Source organism: Schistocerca cancellata, chromosome 6 (genome assembly GCF_023864275.1).
Source record: "Schistocerca cancellata isolate TAMUIC-IGC-003103 chromosome 6, iqSchCanc2.1, whole genome shotgun sequence".
Taxonomy (NCBI): Eukaryota; Metazoa; Arthropoda; class Insecta; order Orthoptera; family Acrididae; genus Schistocerca; species Schistocerca cancellata.
In genome coordinates, this window is record NC_064631.1 from 613,508,558 (window position 1) to 613,532,834 (window position 24,277).

Genomic DNA, 24,277 nt, shown 5'->3' on the forward strand with positions numbered 1-24,277 from the left:
TAAGCCTCTACTGCAACTTTTTGCAAAATGCGAATATGTTGCGTCATTAATTTATTAATTCGTTTTGATCATCTGTTGACTTCTCTTGACTGTTGAAGATGACACATGTTACTCGTCTAGGACGTACAAACAACGCCTTTGAAAGAGATAGCGCACGTTATGTTGTGCATCCTACATATTCGCGTCCCAACACACCGGGCTGCAGTTGAGGAAAAAAGGCTGTGAACAATGAAGCACTGCAATTTTATCTCCCGATAATTTTGGATTGGTCGTAAGTGACGCGCGTCATATTTTGCAAGAGATGTTGTTTCGTCTGTGTCGTATCACTAGTTCCCGGAGCTTAACGAATTCGGCTGGTGTGGCAACAGACTCTTTTTCCGCCGCAGATAACCATCACCGTCCATAAAAGAAACACGCGTGGCGTACGACTTACCCAGTGTCTCGCCCGCACCTAAGGACCGCTGATGAAGATGGCCGCCCTCGCTGCTGTCTCGCCTGTGATTTTCCTTGTTTTGTGCTTCCAAGTGCAACAAGTGCTATCAGGTTAGTTTTGATTAATGAATTGTCTGCAAGGTGTATTGCAACAGAATACTTAGCAACGTACGAGCGTTGGTACACTACTGGCCATTAAAATTGCTATACCAAGAAGAAATGCCGATGATAAACGGGTATTCATTGGACAAATATATTGTACTAGAACTGACATGTGATTACATTTTCACGCAATTTGGGTACATAGATCTTGAGAAATCAGTAGCCAGAACAACCACCTCTGGTCGTAATAACGGCCTTGATACGCCTGGGCATTTAGTCAAACAGAGCTTGGATGGCGTGTACAGGTACAGCTGCCCATGCAGCTTTAACACGGTACCACAGTTCATCAAGAGTAGTGACTGGCGTATTGTGACGAGCCAGTTGCTCGTCCGCCATTGATCAGACGTTTTCAATTGGTGAGAGATCTGGAGAATGTGCTGGCCAGGGCAGCAGTCGAACATTTTCTGTATCCAGAAAGGCCCGTACAAGACCTGCAACATGCGGTCGTCCATTATCCTGCTGAAATGTAGGGTTTCGCAGGGATCGAATGAAGGGTAGAGCCACAGGTCGTAAAACATCTGAAATGTAACGTCCACTGTTCAAAGTGCCGTCAATGCGAACAAGAGGTAACCGAGACGTGTAACCAATGGCACCCTATACCACCACGCCGGGTGATACGCCAGTATGGCGATGACGAATACACGCTTCCAATGTGCGTTCACCGCGATGTCGCCAAACACGGATGCAACCATGATGATGCAGTAAACAGAACCTAGATTCATCCGAAAAAATGACGTTTTGCCATTCGTGCACCCAGGTTCGTCTTTGAGTACACCATCGCAGGCGCTGCTGTCTGTGATGCAGCGTCAAGGGTAACCGCAGCCATGGTCTCCGAGCTGATAGTCCATGATGCTGCAAACGTCGTCGAACTGTTCGTGCAGATGGTTGTTGTCTTGCAAACGTCTCCATCTGTTGACTCAGGGATCGAGTCGTGGCTGCATGACCCGTTACAGCCATGCGGATAAGATACCTGTCATCTCGACTGCTAGTGATACGAGGCCGTTGGGATCCAGCTGCGAGCAGCTCAGGGAATGAAGCGGCTACGCTTTCTGCAGGGTCTACCCGGCATTTTGCAGAACATGCTCGGTAGCATATGGCGCAACTTGTGACTGGTTTGTTCGATAGATGGAGCTGAGAAGGCTGCGCATGTTCTCTGGACAACTTGAAGCGTTGTCTCAATAGCGACAGCTCACAAAAGTCTGGTCACGATCACGTCGGTCTCCAGAATTTCATTACGAACGTTATAAGTTCCCTATCACCGTGTGCGAAGCAGGAGGGCACGAGAACGTCGGGGATGAAATCTGTATCAATGGTATCGTGTTCTCTTCACCGACGACAGCTAGGATTGGTCAAACCCCTAACGGTCATGGCAAAACAGTATGTCAAGGAAGAGTCAAAGTATAAAGAGTCAAACTGATGTAGAAAAAACTGTATACTTCTAAAAATGGGACTTTTACTACTTCTCGACTAAATCCTCACGAGCATTAATATACTTGTCCCAACGATGAACTAGCTTTTAATAGATAATTCAAAGTTTTTGTTTTATTGTTTGAGCGACTTGCCTCGAAAAATTCTTGATCTTATCGTTATTGCTGAACTTATTTCTACGTAATGCCTCGTTGAGTGGACCAAACAGATGTAAATCCGAGGGAACCAAATATGGCTCCTTCGGTCAGCTGCGCGATGTGAGGGCGAGTGTTGTCGTGGAGCAATATCACACCTTTTCTTGGAGATCCGTCACGTTTTTCTCTCACTGTTGGCTTTGCTTTGTTCATTAGCATGTCAGAGTTGTAGGCATTGGTTATTTGTACAATGGTCTTCCAAATAATTACAAAAGACGGCACCATGGGCATCTCAAAAGACGGTCGGTCAGCTGTTCTCAGTTCTTTAAGTTTAGTCATGAAAGGACAAAACTCTTCACAAACTGTTTCATTTTTACATCAGTTTGTATCTTTAATTATTGAATCTCCCCTGTGCATCTGAGGCATGCAGTCCTACGGTTTGAACAGGCGGGCGAGCCAGTCATGTTTTGTGCTGGTGTCGCAAACGAGGGTAATTTGAGGTCCGTGAAATATCGCAACAGGTTTCGTCAAACTGTCGCCCAGCCGTATATTTCGGCTATTCCTTCATTTTTCAAGGCGATAATGCACGGCTATACTACACTCACGACACAAGCAACTTCCGCAACAGGCAAGAATCAACGTAATCGTGATGGACAGCATGCCAAGAAGGCTCCAATCACATAGTAACGCGTTACATTGCTTGGGTGGAGCAATGCGATATTGAATGTTACCCAGCAGCAGATTTTGATCTCCCTGGTGTGACAAAATGTGAACTTTCGAACAGGTTGCCTTTATCGTAAAACATCTTTTTGAGTAGTCTGTTTGAGCGTTGAGAGAAAAGTAATAACTTCACTGCATGAGACTAATAGTAGCGCTAGAGACGAGAGCAGGAGTGAATCAGAGCTCTTGGACAAAATGTGCGCAAATAATTTCACCAAAGAAAATGAAGTTAATATTCTAGAATTTGAATTAAGAACAACTGTGGACATGACTAATTTAAAAGTAAATCCGCTTGTTATAGCCAAGCAACTTACGCATTTATACAGGAATGTCTTCTCGTTTAGACTTTGTATCAATTAGTTTCCGTTCAGATTATGCTGACGAAATAGCTGGACTTTTGAAAATCATGTACAACCTCTCGATTGACGACAGAGAGACTGGAAAGTTGCAAAGGTCACAGGAATACGCAAAAACGGGAAACGTAAGCAATAGGGAAAATTATAGACCCACTAGTTAACATTAATTTGTGTTAGAATTTTGAAATATATGTTTTGTTCAAACAGGATCATATACCGCGAATAAAACTGTCTGTTTCACGGAACTAGCACGAATTAATAAAATATCGTTCTCATGAATTACCAGAGGGTATCTATTCGTACGGAATAATGAGTATTACCACCAGCGGACTTCAAGGTGATTTCATATTGTTCGCTTTCACACAATCGGCTTCTAACGAAATTGCCAATGAAAGATCATCTCGGCTTTGCGAATGGATTCGCAATTTCCTAACAGAAAGGAGATATAAACAAACAAATCTAGTGAAACTGAACTTGTATCTGGCGCTTCAAAAGGAGGTGTACCAGGCATTATGATTTTTATCTATACAAATAATTTGGGAGAAAATCTGAGCAGCTCCCTAGGTGACCGAAGATCAAGTTGAATTGGAAAATTATTTATAGTGTCGAGATAAGGGATAATTGAACGTATACAATAAAAAGTGTGAAGTATTCTACATGAGTACTATGAGAATTCCGTTGAATTACTGTTGCATATATAGTGTCATAAATTTAAAGACTGTCCGTTGAACTAAATAAATAGCAGTTACTGTTCGAAACAATTTGAACTGGAAGGTTCATACAAAAGGTGGCGAAATAAAGACTGCATTTTCTTGGCAGAAAAATTAGCAGGTGCAACAAATACACTTAAAAAAGAGCTAACACTACCTTTGTCTGTCTTATTACAGAGTATGGGATCCTTACCAGACAGGATTAGCGGAAGATATCGAAAAATTTCAAAAATGGTCTGCCCGTTTTGTGTTATTGCGAAATACTGGAGAGATTGTCACGACAGTGATAATCGAATTGGAATGAAAATCATTAAAAGAAAGGAGTTTTCATTTCTAGCGTAACCTACTCAAGAAATTTTAATCAACCATTTTCGCTTCCCAAAGCCAAAATATTTTGTTGCTACTCCATTGCTTAGGGACGAAGGAATATAGCGAAAAATAAAGGAAATCAGAATTCAAGCGAAACCCTTTAGGTATATATTTTTTCCATCCTCTGCTCGAGAGTGTAACGGAAGATATACAGTTACAAACTGATGTGTTGTACACTCTGCCAAAGAGTTAACTCCAAATTTCAGAATATCGTGTAGACGTTGAAGTAAGGAGATATTTTGTCAACATCTAAGGGATATTTACTTCAGTTTTATCAGATAGATAATTGTGTCATCGATGCAAAGTGGAAGATCGCAACCAGTACTCCCTGCTGATTCAATAAGCGCGTCTCCTTCCAATAGTCTGTTGAAGCTCTATGTTGATCCCAGTTGTCTGGCGTGGCACTGAATCTTGTTTAGTAGTCTACCATTATTATTTGTGTTACTTTTTGTTGTTGTTGTTGGTGGTGGTGGTGTTGCGGACTGAATAGCCCGAAGGCTAGTTTGATGCAGTTGGTCTCTCTAGTTATTCCTGAGCAAATCTCTTCACTGATCACTGCAACCTACCTCCACTTGAACTTACCGTCGTGAAGCCTTGGAGACCCTCTACAGTTTTTACCGCACACACATTCCTCCATTACCATATCGATCATTCCTTGATGCCTCAAGATAGATTCTATCCTTCTGTTCCTTCTTTTAGTGAAGATGTTCCAGAAATTTCTTTTTTCGACAATTCGATGTAGAACCTCTTATCAGTTATCCGATCTACCCATCTAATCTTCCGTAGCAATAAATTTAAAAAACATCTATTATCATCTTCTCTTTACGCATTGTCGCCCACCTTTCACTTCCATATGAGGCTACACTCTCGAAAAGCCTTCCCGTAACTGAAATTTACATTCATTCGAAGTAAATTCGTTGGCTGAAAATATCATGGCAAAAGCTGAATTAAAGATCGGTATACTGCCTATTAGTGTATAAGAATTTGCGCTGGACCGCGACTCAACCCGCATCTACGATTTATGACGAGTTCTCGCCTTAACCACTTCGGGTACCAGTGCACGTTTCCCAGACCGACCCAAACTTCCATATGCCGAACTGTCTACATCCCCTACATTCGTCACCTAATGCTCGTAGTTCTACCGTGCACCAGTGAGAAAGAGACTATGAAGACTCGCGACCCACGATACTATCGTTTTGTGCCCACTTCTGCATATAACATTTGCTTGGATATCTGTATGAACAGACGTTACTGACGACTGACAGCCGCCCGAAACCAATTCGAAATAAGTTCGCTGACTTCGAATATGTCGTTGTTGTGGTCTTCAGTCAGACGACTTATTTGATGCGTCTCTCCATGCTAATCTATCCTGTGCAAACCTCTTCAACTGCACATCACTGCTGCAGCTTACAACCTTCCCACTCTCCATACTGTATTCATCTCTGGGTCTCCCTCGTCAATATTAACCCCACACACATTCCTTCAATACTAAATTGGTGATCCCTTGATTTCTCACATTGTGTCCTATCAACCGATCTTCCTTCTAGGTAGGCTCTGCCACAGGTTTCTTTTCTCCCCAGTTCTATTCAGTACCTCCTCATTATTTACATGGTCTACCCACCTAATCTTCAGCATTCTTGTGTAGGACTCGAACCTCCAACGGGGAAAGGCGCGCGGACCGTGACAAGACACCTTAGACTGCTCAGCTACCCCGCACGGCACCACATTTCAAAAGCTTCATTCTCTTCTTGTCTTAATTATTTATCGTCCATGTTTCACTTGCATATGTGACTATACTCCATACAAATACTTCCAGAAAAGGTATTCTAAAACTTAAATCTATATTCGCTATTAACAAATTTCTTTTTCTCATAAATGCTTTTCTTGCCATTGCGTCTGCGTTTAATATCATCTCTGCATCGGCGTTGATCAATTATTTTGCTAGCCATATAACAAAACTCATCTAATATTTTAAGTTTATCGGTTACTAATCTAATTCCCTCAGCATGGCCTTGTTAAATTGGACTACGTTCAATTATCCTTGTTTTGCTTTTGTTGATGTTCGTCTTGTATCTTCGTTTCAAGGCACTGTCCATTCCGTTCAACTGTTCTGCAACGTTCTTAGCTGCCTCTGACAGAATTACGATGTCATCGGCAAACCTCATAGTTTTTAATTTTTTTGGATGTGAGGTTCGCCAGTTATGCAAAACACCGTGTTTATCAGTACCCAAACATGTTTCGGCACCACTGTGCCATCATCAGTGGGTTTTCGTTTTTTTATTTATTCTGTAATGTGAACATTTTGTTAAATAATTATAAAATTATGTGCATTCTTACTCCAAACAACAGATCATTATTTTTTGTAAATATCTTTACATTTGGTGTACATGAACTTTCTGGATCACTTTTGTGTCAATTTCTACAGGTAGCTTGTCATCTGCAACCAAAACGATATTGATGAGAAAGCTTTTTGCTGGGAGTTAAGCTATCTTCTAGAATGTAATTTAGTTTTTCGCGATGTTTTCGCGCCTATTTTCGTATTTACTTACGTTTTCGTGTGGCAAGTGCTTCCATTCTCCACATCATGCTGAGATGTTGTGATGCATACGTAACTGTAATAAGTATTTTCCAGAAATAACGTAGTAAAATACTTTTTCACTACACCAGAACACAATGTGATTGTGGTTTGTTATGTGTCCCAGCCCAGGCAGTGTTCATTTGTTCACCAGAGAGTTCGGCGCCAAATTTGAATTTTTTTTTGCATTTTATTTGTGTGTTTGTGTTTTCTGTGTGCTTCATTAACAGTGTGTATTGGCTTTTATATGGTATTCCTTTTGGGTGTAAATGGTGCGTCTGGCGGACCTGACATCCAAAAATTTTTAACTGCAAACACGGCCAATACAAGGAGCTGCATATCAAAAGATGGATACTTATAGTGTTTATTCCTTCTCCCTGAACTTTCATTCCTAGTCCAAAATTATCTTTGGTTTCCTTTACTACTAGCTCGGTGTACAGTTTGAATAACATCGGGGATAGACTATAATCCTGTCTCTCTCTCTCAGTTCTCAACCAGTACTTCCCTTTCATTTCCCTCGACTCTTGCAACTGCCGTCTGGTTTCTGTAAAAGTTGTAAACAGCCTTTCGCTCCCTGTGTTTTACCCCTGCTACCTTCAGAATTTCGAAGAGAGTATTTCCATCATGCGAAAATGTGAGACACAAGTCTTCATAGTCTCATTCTCACTAGTGTTGGAATACAAGAGTTAAGCTACCTTCATTAAGTGATGAATGAAGGAGCTCCTCATAGTCTCATGCTGAGTGGTGTGGGAACACAGGGTAAAGCTCCGAGCATCAAGTGATTAATGTTGGGGTCTGTCATATAGGTATGTAGACAGTGTGACACACGGAAGTTTGGGTCGGTCCGCGAAGTGCGCCCGGAGAGCTCAAGTGGTCAAAGTGACCGCTCACGATAAACGGGAAACCCGGGTTCGATTCCTGGTTCGGCATATATTTTCAGAAGTTACCAATAGGTGCTGTATCTCTACTTGACACAGCTGACGCCAAGATACATCACAGTCAGCGAATGAATTTCGTACGGCTGTCAATGACATTAGTGTCCGCTTATCCAGATATTCAAGTAAATTGATATTAGATATTTATATTTCCATCTTTCACAGAACTGCTTTTCTTGCTGTCAACAGTCGGCGTCCTGTACCCTCCCTACTTCGGTCACCATCGGTTATTTTGCTGCCCGTCTAACAAAAATCATTTAAAACTTTTCGTGTTCTGTAAGATTTTTTTTTTTGTGGTTTTAGGGCGCAATCTGTAAGATGTGTAACTCTATTTATTTTCAGTAGCCAACCATTACCCGACTTCAGTGATCCTTTGTGACACAGCGTCCAGTTTCTGATTCCGCCTTTCGGTGGCCTCCTGAAACACCCCTCCCCCCACCCTCCTTCCCCAAACCCCCCACCCCCCGCCCGCCTTTTTTTTTTTTTTTAAGTGAAGGGTTTCCTTTGCTTACTCTCATAACGGCCTGTGTTTCGTTTCAGTGGTGTGGTGTGATTCCATCTCGTACTGCCAAGACGGGTACTACTGCTGCAACGATGGTTACTGCTGCTACTACCTCAGGTAAGTTACTCGTGTATTCCTCAGCCAGTTGCACAGTGCTGAAGAAAGGCAGGTTAGAGTTTGTAGTATCTTGAGCGACGAGATCGTTAGAGACGGATAAAACACTCGGATTTGGGAAGGATGGAGAAGGAAATAGGGCGTGCCATTTTCAAAGCAGCCATTCCGTCATTTGTCTTAAGCGATTTAGGGACATCACGGAACACCTAAAAGTGTATGGCCGGATGACCCCAAGAGAGCCACCTTGCTCTGTCGCAATGATGAGGTTCAAACAGAAATTTTGTAGGCAGTTACTTCACCCGTGGCTCTTCTTCCCGGACACATTTCATTTCCTGGCGGTGCACATCATCAGACAGCGGAACAACTTCACCAGGCACTTCTCCTTGATGACTCAATTGCTACCGAAAACGGTAACCACACTCGTCTTCGATATTCATATTAAATACGAGTATTTTATCAACGGCGCTGTACATTCTTTTTCGGAAGGAAGAAATAGATGAGTTAATATCAACAATTTTTTGTACTTATGGTACGTGACGTTCAGAACTTAAATATACCACTCCGACAGCAGTTAGATGCAACTCTCAAAAATTATCGGGAATATCGACTTTCAAGTTTTCCAACCATGTTTAATACACTAAAATAAGGTTTTGACGAGCAATTTGGTTCGGTTCCAAGTGGGATCAAATTTTTAAACAAAGGTTCATGTTCTACGAGCATTTCCGTAAACCGTAGAACGCACAAAGTCCACGAGACTCGTAATCTCTAGATTGAGTTTCGTGTCGTCATTATTTTTTTCGTTCTTTTTGGTTCAGTTAGAATACCTAGGTCATTTAAATTTAAAATTCATCTAATACATGTAAATTAGCACATCTAATTTCCAATTTTATGAAATCTTTGCTTATTCTTATTTCAAGTAATACACTGCACACAAAAATCTAATTTTAATTGCAAAAAGTTCCTAATATGCGATCACTTGTGAAAGACTGTTAAACAGTACTGTATAATTAAAAAAAATTACAAATAAAATTTTGTCTACCTTTTTGTATTTTCTGTTTCACGTAAATGCTCATAGAACCTGCACCTTTGTTTAAAAATTTGCTTTCGTCAGTATTTGTTCCATGTGTCAGGCGAGCTCTCTACTACGTAGTCACATTCCTTCTCGAAAGACCACCACCTTAGTTTAGGATGGTCGAAAAATTTCAAAGTCGATTTGTCTCAAGTCTTTTTGAGACTTACATCCATCCGCTTGGGGAGATGTATACGTGAGCTGCGAACTTCATGTGCCATACATTTCAAAAAATTACAGAAATTTGACCACCGTGTGGTCCTCTTGTGAAATGAAAAAAAAAAAAAAGCTTTAGTTCCTGACAACATTCATCCGAAGACCTTAGATCATACAGTTGCATAGATAGTGGAACACCTATCATCAGTTCACTAATATGTGTAAGTCCATCTTCTGGAGATCTGGAAGATATCAAGATCAGTTATTGTTAGGAGACTATAGAGATGCATCACACCCCCAGACCCTTTACGAATACTCTGGTTGAAGTCCAGGACAAGCTGTTCTGTGACAGTATTTAGTCACACACATAGTTTAGCCAGCTGCACTGCAGTCATTTATATTAAGAAAGGGGAAAACGTCTTTGAAGCAATTAACAGAGCTATGTCTACGTTAGACGATGCCACAAGGAAATAAGCAGCTGCTATATTGGTGGACACCACAGATTCTGATAGGCTGCTATGGTCGCCTGATGCAATTAATACGCGATGGACGAAGCCCGTGTATATTGTGCTATAATTGTGGACATTATAGGCCCCTTTCGTAACTGCTGGTGCCTTGACATGGCCACCCGATTAAGAGATTCTGAAGTTCCGAAATTGTTATGAAATTTGAAATAATGCATTGTAAATCTGCACCTGTATCAACACAACTTTATTACTCTATTAGTTTTGAGTCACTAAACCATCATCACAGGAGGGCTATGATGACAGTGTGAGAAACATAAACAAATACAGAAACGTGTTCTGATAATTTGCAGTTGTAAGGTTACCTACAGAAATGGACATTATGGATTTATATATACCTATCAGTACAATTGTATCCCACTATAAACTCACCTCTGTCACTGCTCACGCAACATTTGCTCATCATTACAGCGCCTTATTTCAGAAGATCACGATCACGAACTTGAAATATGATATAATCGTCAGGCTACATCTTGCACCGTGGCCAGTGCCAAAAGATAGTATAAATAGAACAAACAAGAACATACGATCACCAAGCATCAAATGGCGTTGTCAGGAACGACCATAGACCGTATACTCTAACGAATTACAGCCCTTGGCTGAGAGCTGGCAGTCATTCAAATAAATGGGGAAAGTTGAAAATTTGTGTCAACCGGGATTCAAACGTGGTTCTCCTGCTTGATCTCTTCAGTGCAGATGCACACCAGGCGCGAACTCTTACGAGACTCGGCGAAATGCCACGAGTAATGAGGATTAATGGGCAACCGAAATACATCTGTAGTGCGTGGATAAGTCGAGAATTTGGGTCTGACGAGAGGCGTGCTGGGATAGTCCGTACAGTGTAGATGATCGCTGTGTCCGAATGGCTCAGTGAGCAAAGGATGTGCCTAGTGAGCAGGTTCGAATCCAGGCTGGCACAAATTTTCAACTTTCCCCGCTGATTTCAATCAACGACCTCTCGCAGCCGAGGTCTGGAATTCATTTACATGTTAATTCATAATGGCTGCATATATAGACCGTACATGACAACAATTACGGCACACATATATTTTTACTAATCAGTATATACGCATGCAGTTAAAGAACACAGTTACAATACAGAGTGTTATTCATACACAAGATTTATTTCATTAAAGTAGCTATTTGTCCTTCTAAAACGAAATAACAGAGTAACAAAAAATGTCCTATGTGCAGTCGTCTTAACCTAAAATAACCCGTTTTTAGGCTACAAATAGGCTACCAATACGTTTCAGATTGTAAACGGAAACCAGTACTTAACAGAATGCAATATGTCAGCTAGTCACTACTCCAGTTTATGATAGACGTATTATTTGACCAGTTAGTCGCAAATCTTATATATGTGTACGTCGCTCTCTGTCAATACGGTCTATGTTATAAGACGAGCCTGACGATTACTTTTATGTACTTCAAGTTTGAGATTGTGATCTTCTGCCATAAGTCGCTGTAAATATTAGTAAATATTGCGTGAGCCAAGCCAGAGATAAGTTCATAGTGAGGCGCCATGGTAGCGATATGTACGTATAAAACACCAATGTACACCTTTGTAAGTAACCTTATGACATAATCTTTTTCTATGTTTCTCTCTGCATACAACATTGCGTTTATCGCGTTGCTATAGCCCACCAGTGATGATGGTTTTGTGAACCGAAATCGCCGGAAGAATAAAGTCGTGTTGGTGCAGCTGGTAATTTACAATGAATTATTTCAGGTATTTGACAGGTGTAGACAGTTGCTTCAAGAAAGTCGTAGCACACACAATTGTCACATGGAATACTGTTGTGGACGTGTTATTAAGCACAGGCTGCGCAGCTAAAGGAAAGCAAACGCATTACCAAGGATCCCCACAAGATTCGCGAAAGTTCTAGCAATGGTTCATCTGTGGTACACAGATAACAAAACTCGTAATAGCGACCCAGAAGACAAGCTTTTCACTGCTGACAGGTAGAGTGTCACTGAGAAAAAATTCTAGCCTAAAATTAGGAGGAGCAACTACACTCCTGGAAATTGAAATACGAACACCATGAATTCATTGTCCCAGGAAGGGGAAACTTTATTGACACATTCCTGGGGTCAGATACATCACATGATCACACTGACAGAACCATAGGCACATAGACACAGGCCACAGAGCATGCACAATGTCGGCACTAGTACAGTGTATATCCACCTTTCGCAGCAATGCAGGCTGCTATTCTCCCATGGAGACGATCGTAGAGACGCTGGATGTAGTCCTGTGGAACGGCTTGCCATGCCATTTCCACCTGGCGCCTCAGTTGGACCAGCGTTCGCGCTGGACGTGCAGACCGCGTGAGACGACGCTTCATCCAGTCCCAAACATGCTCAATGGGGGACAGATCCGGAGATCTTGCTGGCCAGGGTAGTTGACTTACACCTTCTAGAGCACGTTGGGTGGCACGGGATACATGCGGACGTGCATTGTCCTGTTGGAACAGCAAGTTCCCTTGCCGGTCTAGGAATGGTAGAACGATGGATTCGATGACGGTTTGGATGTACCGTGCACTATTCAGTGTCCCCTCGACGATCACCAGTGGTGTACGGCCAGTGTAGGAGATCACTCCCCACGCCATGATGCCGGGTGTTGGCCCTGTGTGCCTCGGTCGTATGCAGTCCTGATTGTGGCGCTCACCTGCACGGCGCCAAACACGCATACGACCATCATTGGCACCAAGGCAGAAGCGACTCTCATCGCTGAAGACGACACGTCTCCATTCGTCCCTCCATTCACGCCTGTCGCGACACCACTGGAGGCGGGCTGCACGATGTTGGGGCGTGAGCGGAAGACGGCCTAACGGTGTGCGGGACCGTAGCCCAGCTTCATGGAGACGGTTGCGAATGGTCCTCGCCGATACCCCAGGAGCAACAGTGTCCCTAATTTGCTGGGAAGTGGCGGTGCGGTCCCCTACGGCACTGCGTAGGATCCTACGGTCTTGGCGTGCATCCGTGCGTCGCTGCGGTCCGGTCCCAGGTCGACGGGCACGTGCACCTTCCGCTGACCACTGGCGACAACATCGATGTACTGTGGAGACCTCACGCCCCACGTGTTGAGCAATTCGTCTTTACGTCCACCCGGCCTCCCGCATGCCCACTATACGCCCTCGCTCAAAGTCCGTCAACTGCACATACGGTTCACGTCCACGCTGTCGCGGCATGCTACCAGTGTTAAAGACTGCGATGGAGCTCGGTATGCCACGGCAAACTGGCTGACACTGACGGTGGCGGTGCACAAATGCTGCGCAGCTAGCGCCATTTGACGGCCAACACCGCGGTTCTTGGTGTGTCCGCTGTGCCGTGCGTGTGATCATTGCTTGTACAGCCCTCTCGCAGTGTCCGGAGCGAGTATGGTGGGTCTGACACACCGGTGTCAATGTGTTCTTTTTTCCATTTCCAGGAGTGTATTTACTACGTACAGGGACGTATCGAACCAGACAGCCGCGAGATGTGTCTGTACGTAGTCCGGGACATTGTCTTACTCCTAAGTGGTATGCTACAACACTGCAGTTGTGGACTGACTTGATGCTATGTCTTCAGTAGTGAAGTCCAATAAACCCACTAAGCTTTTACGATTGTGCTATTTGATTAGTGCACGGACTACAAACCTAAGCACGTCCACTTTGATGGGTTGTACTGTTCACATACATGAAAGTGGTCTCACTGCCCAAATTTTGCAGCAAAGAGATCAGTACAAGGACGGCAGCAGTAACAGCTCCAGTTTCCAATTGGCAGCGGTTGAGGGCCGTTCTGTAGAAAGCTGGGATTTTGATTTAAACCACTCAACGCGGCTGGACGTCTGTGAGGACTTTATAAGCTTTCCAGTTACGTACAAGGCGTTGGCCAGGTATGCATTTATTCCACTCTTCTATTAGTCCATCTCTTCCTTTCCCTCTCTCTGTCCATCTCCGCCTTCCTACTCCCCCCTCTTTCCATCTCCACCTTCTCTCACTGCCCATTTCCTCTACCCACACTCTCCGTCTATGTCCTTCACCCCCTCTCTCAGTTCATATCGTCCTACCTCTCTCTTTGTCCATCTGATCCTCCCTTCTCCCTCTGTCAATCTGCTCCTCTCCCTCTGTCTGTCTTTTCCTTTCCCCTCTGTCCATCTCCTCCACCCCTTCTGTTCATATCCTACTGCCCCTCACTTTTCCCATCTTCTCCTCCCTGTAAAATTATCCATCTCTTTCTCCCCTCTCCCTGACCATGTCTTCCCCTCCCCTGTCTCTGTCCATTTTTTCATCTTTCCTTTTCTCTCCATTTTCTCTTTTCCTCTCTCTCTGAGAATCCTCTCTTCCCCTCTCCTTATACAGCTCTTCCTCTCTTTTGCTCTGTTTATCTCCTCCTCTTTCCTTTCTCTCTCCACCTTCTCCTCTTCCTTCTCTCTTTCCATTTCCCTTCCCTTCCCTCTGGCCATCTCCTCCTCCCCAATATCTGTGTCCAACTCCTTCTCTCCCCTCTCTTTTTCCGCATCTTCTTCCTCCCTTCACTCTCTACGGCATCACTCCCACCTCAACTAGTGGTTCTTATCCCACAGTATTTCTTTCCAGATTATATCTAATGTGCGAACCAAATTTCACTGAAATCGTTCCAAAGATTTAGGACGAGCATTTTACCAGTGGCTTTGCGCCCATGCACACGTTACATATGTTTCAAATGAATTTAACATATTTCACTAGTATTTTCAGATATATTTCAGTTTTATCTGTAGTGAATCTCGCCCTGCAGTTCCATTTCACGCAGGTGAATGTTTATGACGTCGTATCTTTTCAATTACGTAACTTTGTAGGTAAATCCAACGGTGCATGTGGCACCTGCATGCGAAAAGTATTGTGAATAGTGTCAGATGAAAAATAGAAAAAATTCAAACTTCATGCATGATGAGACAGTTTCTCATGTATTTCATTGTTTATGATGTCATACCTCCTGAGCTACACTATGTGATATCCGGACACCCCAAAAACATACGTTTTTCATATTAGGTGCATTTTTCTGCCACCTACTGCCAGGTACTTCATATCGGCGACCTCAGTAATCATTAGACATCGTCAGAGAGCAGAATGGCGCGCTCTGCGGAACTCATTGACTTCGAACGTGGTCAGCTGATAGGGTGTCACCTGTGTCATATGTCTGTACGCGAGATTTCCACACTCCTAAACATCTTAGGTCCACTGTTTCCGATGTGATAGTGAAGTGGAAACGTGAAGGGATACGTACAGCACAAAACCGTACAGGCCGACCTCGTCTGTTGTCTGACAAAGACTGCCGACAGTTGAAGAGGGTCGTAATGTGTAATAGGCAGACATCTATCCAGACCGTCACACAGGAATTCCAAACTGCATCAGGATATACTGCAAGTACTATGACAGTTAGGGGGGAGCGGAGAAAACTTGGATTTCATGGTCGAGTGGCTGCTCATAAGCCACACATCACTCTGGTAAATGCCAAATGACGTCTCGCTTGGTGTAAGGAGCGTAAACATTGGACGATTGTACAGTGGTAAAGCGTTGTATGGAATGACGAGTCACGGTACACAATGTGGCGATCCGATGGTAGGGCGTGGGTATGGTGAATGCCCGGTGAACGTCGTCTGCCAGCGTGTGTAGTGCCAACAGTAAAATTCGGAGGCGGTGGTGTTACGGTGTGGTCTCGTTTTTCGTGTAAGGGGGCTTGCACCCCTTGCTGTTTTGCGTGGCACTATCACTGCACAGGCCTACATTGATGTTTTAAGCACCTTCTTTCTTCCATCTGTTGAAGAGCAATACGGGGGTGGGATTGCGTCTTTCGACACGATCGAGCATCTGTTCATAATGCACGGCCTGTGGCGGAGTGGTTACACGTCAATAACATCACCGTAATGGGCTGACCTGCACAGAATCCTGACCTGAATCCTACAGCACACCTTTGGGATGTTTTGGAACGCCGACTTTGTGCCAGACCTCACTGTCCGACATTGATACCTCTCCTTAGTGCAGCACTCCGTGAAGAATGGGGTGCCATTCGCCAAGAAACCTTCCAGCACCTGATTGAACGTGTGCCTGCGAGTGTGAAAACTGTCGTCAAGGCTAATTCCAGTGTTACCGATGGAGGGCGCCACAAACTTTTAACTCATTTTCGGCCAGGTGTCCAGATTCTTTTGATCACATAGTCTATGTCTCCTAGAATGATACATTTTTCTGCGTACATGCAGCGGAATATGTGGATAGTAGTAAGGAAGTAATAAATCAAAATGGGATGCACGATGCGGCAGTTTTTCACACATCTTAATGTTTATTACATCGTATCTGCTGAAATATGTGCCGTACAATGATATAATTTTGCTGGTGCATTCAGTGGTGAATACTGTGTGCAAAATGTGTCGCGAATACAGTTAGAAGTAAAGAAATAATAAATTAAGACGTCATGCTTTATGGGGCAGTTTTGCTGCATGAAAATCGAAAATAGAATAAGCAAGAAATTTCTTTCCTTTCATCATTTTGTAAGGGTTGTGAGCTAGAGAAAATTTCATAAAGGTTTGAAATTATGTGTGAAGTTTGTTGCCAGTCACTAAATGTTCTTATTCACAAAAAATGGCTGAATAAAGTGAGGATATTCATCTGTGGTGCGCAACACACCTTTATTACCCTCACCCCTTTATTAGGTTTTTACCCCCAAAACAGTTCTTTCCATATAGTAGGTAATCTGTGCACCAAGTTTGGTTGAAATCGGCACAGTGGTTTAGGAGGTGATGTGGAGCATACATACGCATATAGAAAAGTATGTCCATTTTTATAATATGCATGGATCTCGGCTTGAAACAATGGTTCAAATGGTTCAAATAGCTCTGAGCACTATGGGACTTAGCTTCTGAGGTCATCAGAACTTAGAACTAGTTAAACCTAACTAACCTAAGGACATCACACACATCCATGCACGAGGCAGGATTCGAACCTGCGACCGTAGCGGTCGCGCGGTTCCACACTGTAGCGCCTAGAACCACTCGGCCACCCCAGCCGGCTTGAAACAATGCATTCGTGCTAAATAGAGGGATAATTTAACGTATCCAGTGACAGCCAATATCATAGGGTGTCACCATTGGATGGGCAGTTGGGGGGGGGGGGGGGTAATTAGAATCCTCGTACAGCCATCAAGATTGAGAATGAGAACTGCCGTGGTTTCCTAAATTGGCAAACGGCGAGGTGGCTCCTTCCCGGATCTGAGCGTTTTTACCGTCTGTCGATGTCGTCGTCGACGGGATATTGAACCTTAATCATCTTTTTCTTTCTCTGACCTTGTGCAAGTGCGGTTGGACGTACCTTTATGAAAATGATTAAATATATCACTAGTATTACCCGTTGGTTTTATGTAGTCATTTCGTGCATCTTCATTTTCAGTGCCGGAGCTATCGCGGGCATAGTGATTGCAATCCTACTGATAATAGGCCTCGCCATCGGCATCAGGATCTGGAAGCACAAGAAGTCCAAAGGTAAGTCAACTCTGTAAGCTGAGATTTCCTACAGTATACTTCCCAGTACATCAAAGTTGCATACTGGCGTTATTAATTTACGTATTTCTAGAGTCTCAGCCAAGGACTACGTTAATAATTTCTACACCACAACGTAACAATTTGAAAGAGACCTAAGTGCGAAACCAATAAAACTGAAGATAGCTGTCGAGGATCTCGATATCCGACCTGTGTGCGCTATCAAAGTGGGCGCAGGGTATACGGTTAAAGCTCAAACCATCCAAAAACCAAGCGGTGTTAGCTGGTCACTCTAGGTTCATTAGCCTGCAATATTGGGAATCCATACCAACTTAACCCTAAATGGGACAAATACCAACTTCCCTCCCTCAGTAAAGAGTCGAGGAGTAATAACAGTCGAAAATCTAAATTACACTGAGGACGTAACTGCAATGAGCAAGAAGGCATCAGCGTCTCACCATGTCCTACAAAAATATACAATGAAGTAGCAAGGAAACCCGTATAGTCTTGCGTATTCGAACGCAGAGATTTGTAAACAGGCAGAATACGGCGCTGTGGTCGGCAACCAATATATAAGACAACAAGTGTCTGGCGCAGTTGTTAGATCGATTACTGCTACTACAACGGCAGGTTATTAACATTTAAGTGAGTTTGAACTTGGTGTTATGGTCGGCGCACGAGCGATGGGACACAGCATCTCCGAGGTATCGATGAAGTGGGGTGTTTCCCGTACAACCATTTCCCGAGGCTACCGTGACTATCAGGAATCCGATAAAACATCAAATCTCCGACCACGCTGCGGCCGGAAAAAGATTCTGCAAGAACGGAACCAACGACGGCTGAACAGAATCGTTTATTGTGACAGAAGAGCAACCCTTCCAGAAATTGCTGCATATTTCAATGCTGCGCCATCAACTAGTATCAGCGTGCGAACCATTCAACGAAACATTATCGATATGGGATTTCTGAGCCGAACGCCCACTCGCGTACCCTTGATGACTGCCTCGCCTGGACCAGTCAAAAGTGACATTTGACTGTTGATGACTGGAAACTTGTTGTCTGGTGGGACGAGTCTCGTTTCTAATTGTATCAGACGGTTGGACGTGTACGTGTCTGGAGACAACCTCATGAAACCATGGACCCTGCATGTGAGCAGTGTCCGTTCAAGCTGGTGGAGGCTCTGTAATAGTGTGGGGCGTGTGCAGCTGGAGTGATATGGGACCCCTGAAACGTCTAGATACGACTCTGACAGGTGACACGTACGTAAGCATCCTGTATGGTCATCTGCATCCGTTCATGTCCATTGTGCATTCCGAAGGAGTTGGGCAATTCCAGCAGGGCAATGCGACATCCCAGACGTCTGGGATTGCTACAGAGTGACTCCAGGAACACTCTTCTGAGTTTAGAAACTTCCGCTGGCCACCAAACTCCCCACACATGAACATTATTGAGAATATTTGAGATGCCTTGCAACGTGCTGTTCAGAAGAGATCTCCATCCCCTCGTACTCTTATAGATTTACCGACAGCTCTGCAGGACCGCGCCGTCGGTTCCCTGCAGCACTCCTTCAGACATTAGTCGTGTCCATGCCACGTCGTGTTGCGGCACTTCTGCGTGCTCGCTGGGGTCCTACACGATATTACCCAGGTGTACCAGTTTCTTTGGCTCTTCTGTGTAGGAAGCTTTACCCTTTCGACCTGAAAAAGCGACTTGTACAAACACTTATACGTCCAGTTATTGATTATTGAATTTTTCCGTACGAAGAACAATGGCTGTTAAGAAGGAAGACTGTGCGCTGCTGGTAAAATTGTTTTATCAGAACAGCAGCAATAAAAGCGCTGCAATGCGGGAATACCGCCGACAGAAACTGCTGCCAAGAGGTCCCATGTCAATAAAACGGTTCAGGAATACGATCAAGAAATTTGAAGGAACAGTTGAAGTATGTTGTGCAGCGGGAGAGGGAGGAGGCCCATTCTCATGGCAGTTGTTGATGAAGTTGCTATAACTACAGCCGACCGTGCTGCACACATTTTACACTGCTATTCAGACTCAGAATGTGCACCAAATAAACCCCCAAGATAGGCTACGAAGCCGTGACTATGCTCTTTGTTTTTTTCCACTCATGGAAATGTGTGACATGCGACTTGAGATATTCTTTGGACGGACGAGGCACAGTTTACTCTGCACGGTGTCGCGGATGCGAATCACTGTCGCATGTGGGGTTCTACTTCGCCTCATGTCGTCAGGAAACATCCACTGCGCTCGGCTTAATTGACTGCACACAAACACCTTCATCCTCGGTCTGTTTTTCTTAGAGAAGATGTCACCTCGCTACTCTGTTGGGTGTACAGTGACACCTGCAGGTTGCAAAGAATTCCTTTTGCAACACGTGATTCCAGCTTTGCAAGAACACATGCGTCCACACCACTATTGTCATGCAAGATGGGGCGACAGCACCTGTCATTTGCCAGGTGTAACACTTGCTTCGAAGAAACTTTGGTAACGACCGCATCACCTCTAGGCAAATTCCAGATGTGTGGCATTCCAGATCCTCCGACCTAAATCCATGTGACTTCTGGTTGTGGAGATATCTGAATGATCTCGTCTATCAACGATGTATCCAGACTCTTCCTGATCTGAAGGATAGCATACGACGACATGTACACTGTACACTGGGTATTCCGCGAGCAACAGTTCATCATGTCGGACTGGCAACTGAATCTCAATGTAGACAAGTGTAATGTGCTGCGAATACGTAGAAGGAAAGATCCCTTATCATTTAGCTACAAGATAGCAGGTCAGCAACTGGAAGCAGTTAATTCCATAAATTATCTGCGAGTAGGCATTAGGAGTGATTTAAAATGGAATGATCATATAAAGTTGATCGTCGGTAAAGCAGATGCCAGACTGAGATTCATTGGAAGAATCCTAAGGAAATGCAATCCGAAAACAAAGGAAGTAGGTTACAGTACACTTGTTCGCCCACTGCTTGAATATTGCTCACCAGTGTGGGATCCGTACCAGATAGGGTTGATAGAAGATATAGAGAAGATCCAACGGAGAGCAGCGCGCTTGGTTACAGGATCATTCAGTAATCGCGAAAGCGTTACGGAGATGATAGATAAACTCCAGTGGAAGACTTTGCAGGAGAGACTCTCAGTAGCTCGGTACGGGCTTTTGTCGAAGTTTCGAGAACATACCTTCACCGAGGAGTCAAGCAGTATATTGCTCCCTCCTACGCATATCTCGCGAAGAGACCATGAGGATAAAATCAGAGGGATTAGAGCCCACACAGACGCATACCGACACCGAGCGAGGTGGCGCAGTGGTTAGCACACTGGACTCGCTATTCGGGAGGACGACGGTTCAATCCCGTCTCCAGCCATCCTGATTTAGGTTTTCCGTGATTTCCCTAAATCGTTTCAGGCAAATGCCGGGATGGTTCCTTTGAAAGGGCACGGCCGATTTCCTTCCCAATCCTTCCCTAACTCGAACTTGCGCTCCGTCTCTAATGATCTCGTTGTCGACGGGACGTTAAACGCTAACCACCACCACCACCACGCATACCGACAATCTTTCTTTCCACGAACAACACGAGACTGGAATAGAAGGGAGAACCGTTAGAGGTACTCAAAGTACCCTCCGCCACACACCGTCAGGTGGCTTGCGAAGTATGGATGCAGATGTAGATGCAGATGTAGATTATGGATGCAGCATGTTGCTGAGTCGGCAGATCGTATTGAACACATGTTGTAACTCGTACTCTTATCCTGATAAACGCGCCAGAACGACCGTTATCTTGTATTTAATCGTGACTCTTCTTTTCCTGTATCTACACAACGTTCTGACTGCTTGCAGCGCCATATTTTCACCTGGTGGTAGAAAGTGGAACTATTATTTTTTTCAGTATACGCCGTGAGCACACCGATTAATGAACATAACTACGATGTTTCAGAATCCTGCGATGCATAGTCCGCACTGGAACGCTCTGAAGGCCGTAATTAATTATAACCACCAAGTACAATGTTGCTGAAAATGGAAGCAACTGGCACTGGCTCAAAAAGCGTCGTATCAAGTACGACAAAGCGTACGGAACCTCTGTTTTTGTTATATAAATAAACCCTGAATGACAAGGCTGAATTCCAGGAGCTTAATTTGAGAAAAGTGTGTGATTCTGAAAGGAGCGCTGATCACCTATCAGTGAGCTTTGTTCCGCGTCACTTTCAAACAGCTTATACGGATGGAAGATTAGTCACAAAAGAAAAAAAAGATATGGCGGATGTGTTGAAATTTACAGTTCAATAACATTGCCAGCATCATTTCTTTCTAGGTTTGCAATGTGGTAGCAGAAGTACGAACAATACACTGTAGACTTTAACACCGGTGTAGTACCCGTCACAGCCGGCCGGAGTGGCCAAGCGATTAAAGGCGCTACAGTCTGGAACCGCGCGACTGCTGTGGTCGCAGGTTCGAATCCTGCCTCGGGCATGGATGTGTGTGATGTCCTTAGGTTAGTTAGGTTTAAGTAGTTCTAAGTTCTAGGGGACTGATGACCTTAGAAGTTAAGTCCCATAGTGCTCAGAGCCAGTACCCGTCACATAGTTTTTGTATTGTGCTGGCAGTTAGTTCGTTTATTATTACGAAGTGAATAATGAAGCAATTTCTGGTTTCTGTTGGAAACTACCTACAATTTGGAGAAGCCATTTATGACACATGTAAGCATATGTGACATAATTACATGTCCCAGTTTAACTGTCATTCAGATACGCGGTAGAAAGTATATGTGTAGTTGGTGGACAGTTTGAGGAAGATGTTGTTCACACATTCATTGCACAAGCTGTAACCTCCACCACATTGTGTCATTTCTAAAAGCAGTACTTTAAAAAAATGCAGCTTTTGGTAAGTTTTGTAATCACTATTACAGACTTACGGAACTGAGACGACAGTAAAGATTTTTAAAAATAGTTTAGTTTCTTGACGAATACACAGTTGAACCCTTTTGTCAAAAAAATGGCTCTGAGCAGTATGGGACTTAACATCTGAGGTCATAAGTCCCCTAAAACTTAGAACTACTTAAACCTAACTAACCTAAGGACATCACAAACATCCATGCCCGAGGCCGGATTCGAACCTGCGACCGTAGCAGTCGCGCGGTTCCAGACTGAAGCGCCTAGAACCGCTCGGCCAAAACGACTCACAAAATTAAATTTTCCCTGTGAGTGGATAATAACCGAAACACTGTTCTTGAAGCTAACGATCACCAGCTAGAGGCTGCTGCTAGGACACTAGCTGGTAAGCTTATCGATCACGGTGTCGTTACAGCGGGTAAGCCATGCTTCACGGTCACACGACAAGTAAACTGGGTCGCTAGCCTGCGCAGCAGCGGCTTGCGGCGAAGGCGGTGTCATGCGGGCAGCGACTCCGACCCCTTGCGTCTGGCTGTCGACGTCCAGCGACAGATGAGGACGCTGGCCAAAAGGGTCCAGTTCCACCCTCGGACCCATCGGTGCTAGATGGGGGACTGTATGACAAACGGTCCCGTTGAACTACCCTGACTTACTTGCTTAACTATTTGGTTTTGCTACAACTAATTTTATGTAATAGCCCCGCTTTAGGTTGCTACAGATGGCTGGCTACTCCAATTATTACTCATTCCGATGATTTGTCACCTTTTTGTGTACAGTTCGTTACATTTATTTACGGCCGGCCGAAGTGGCCGTGCGGTTCTAGGCGCTGCAGTCTGGAACCGCGAGACCGCTACGGTCGCAGGTTCGAATTCTGCCTCGGGCATGGATGGGTGTGATGTCCTTAGGTTAGCTAGGTTTAAGTAGTTCTAAGTTCTAGGGGACTGATGACCACGGCAGTTAAGTCCCATAGTGCTCAGAGCCATTTGAACCCATTTTTGAACATTTATTTACGTTTGAGGGCAGCCGCCAATCCTTAAACAATCATCAATCACCTGCACGTCTCCCATCATTTGACTACAGTTTCCTCACGTTCCAGCTTTTTATCCTAACTATAACAATGTCATCTGCATACAACATATATATATATATATATATATATATATATATATATATATATAAAGTTACCGCTACCGCTGCATATATTTCGTAAACCACATCAAATATGAAGTACTGACGAACCGATTCCACAGACCGAACGTGAGGAGAGGGGCTAGTGTAATTGTTTAATACAAACCATACAAAAATGCACGGAAGTATGTTTTTTAACACAAACCTACGTTTTTTTTAAATGGAACCACGTTAGTTTTGTTAGCACATCTGTACATATAAACAAATACGTAATCAGTGCCGTTTGTGGCATTGTAAAATGTTAATTACATCCGGAGATATTGTAACCTAAAGTTGACGCTTGGAACCTCCGACGTTCAGGTGCGTGTTGTAACAAACACGGGCCACGGTCGGCGAGCAGCATCTGCAGGGACATGTTTACGTTGACGACCGTGTTTACGAGTGTGGCTGTAGTGCACTGTTGTGGTTTGGTCTAGCTGTCGCAGTGTCCGCATGTAGCGCTTGCTGCTATTGTTATTCTGCATTCGTCTCCGCACGCAGACCAACTGTAGTACACCGTGTTAC

At 44.1% G+C, this 24,277-nt stretch overlaps 1 protein-coding gene across 1 annotated transcript in view; it reads left to right on the top strand.

The window, feature by feature from the left end:
- Nucleotides 1–440: 440 nt before the first annotated feature.
- Nucleotides 441–24,277, top strand: part of LOC126191577 (uncharacterized) — a 29,235-nt gene continuing 5,398 nt past the window's right edge. Inside the window, exons 1-3 of the mRNA XM_049932506.1 lie at nucleotides 441–543; nucleotides 8,362–8,440; nucleotides 17,590–17,681. Of these exons, the coding sequence (XP_049788463.1) occupies nucleotides 465–543; nucleotides 8,362–8,440; nucleotides 17,590–17,681 (250 nt within the window). The 5' untranslated portion in view covers nucleotides 441–464. The remainder of the gene's footprint in view (nucleotides 544–8,361; nucleotides 8,441–17,589; nucleotides 17,682–24,277) is intronic.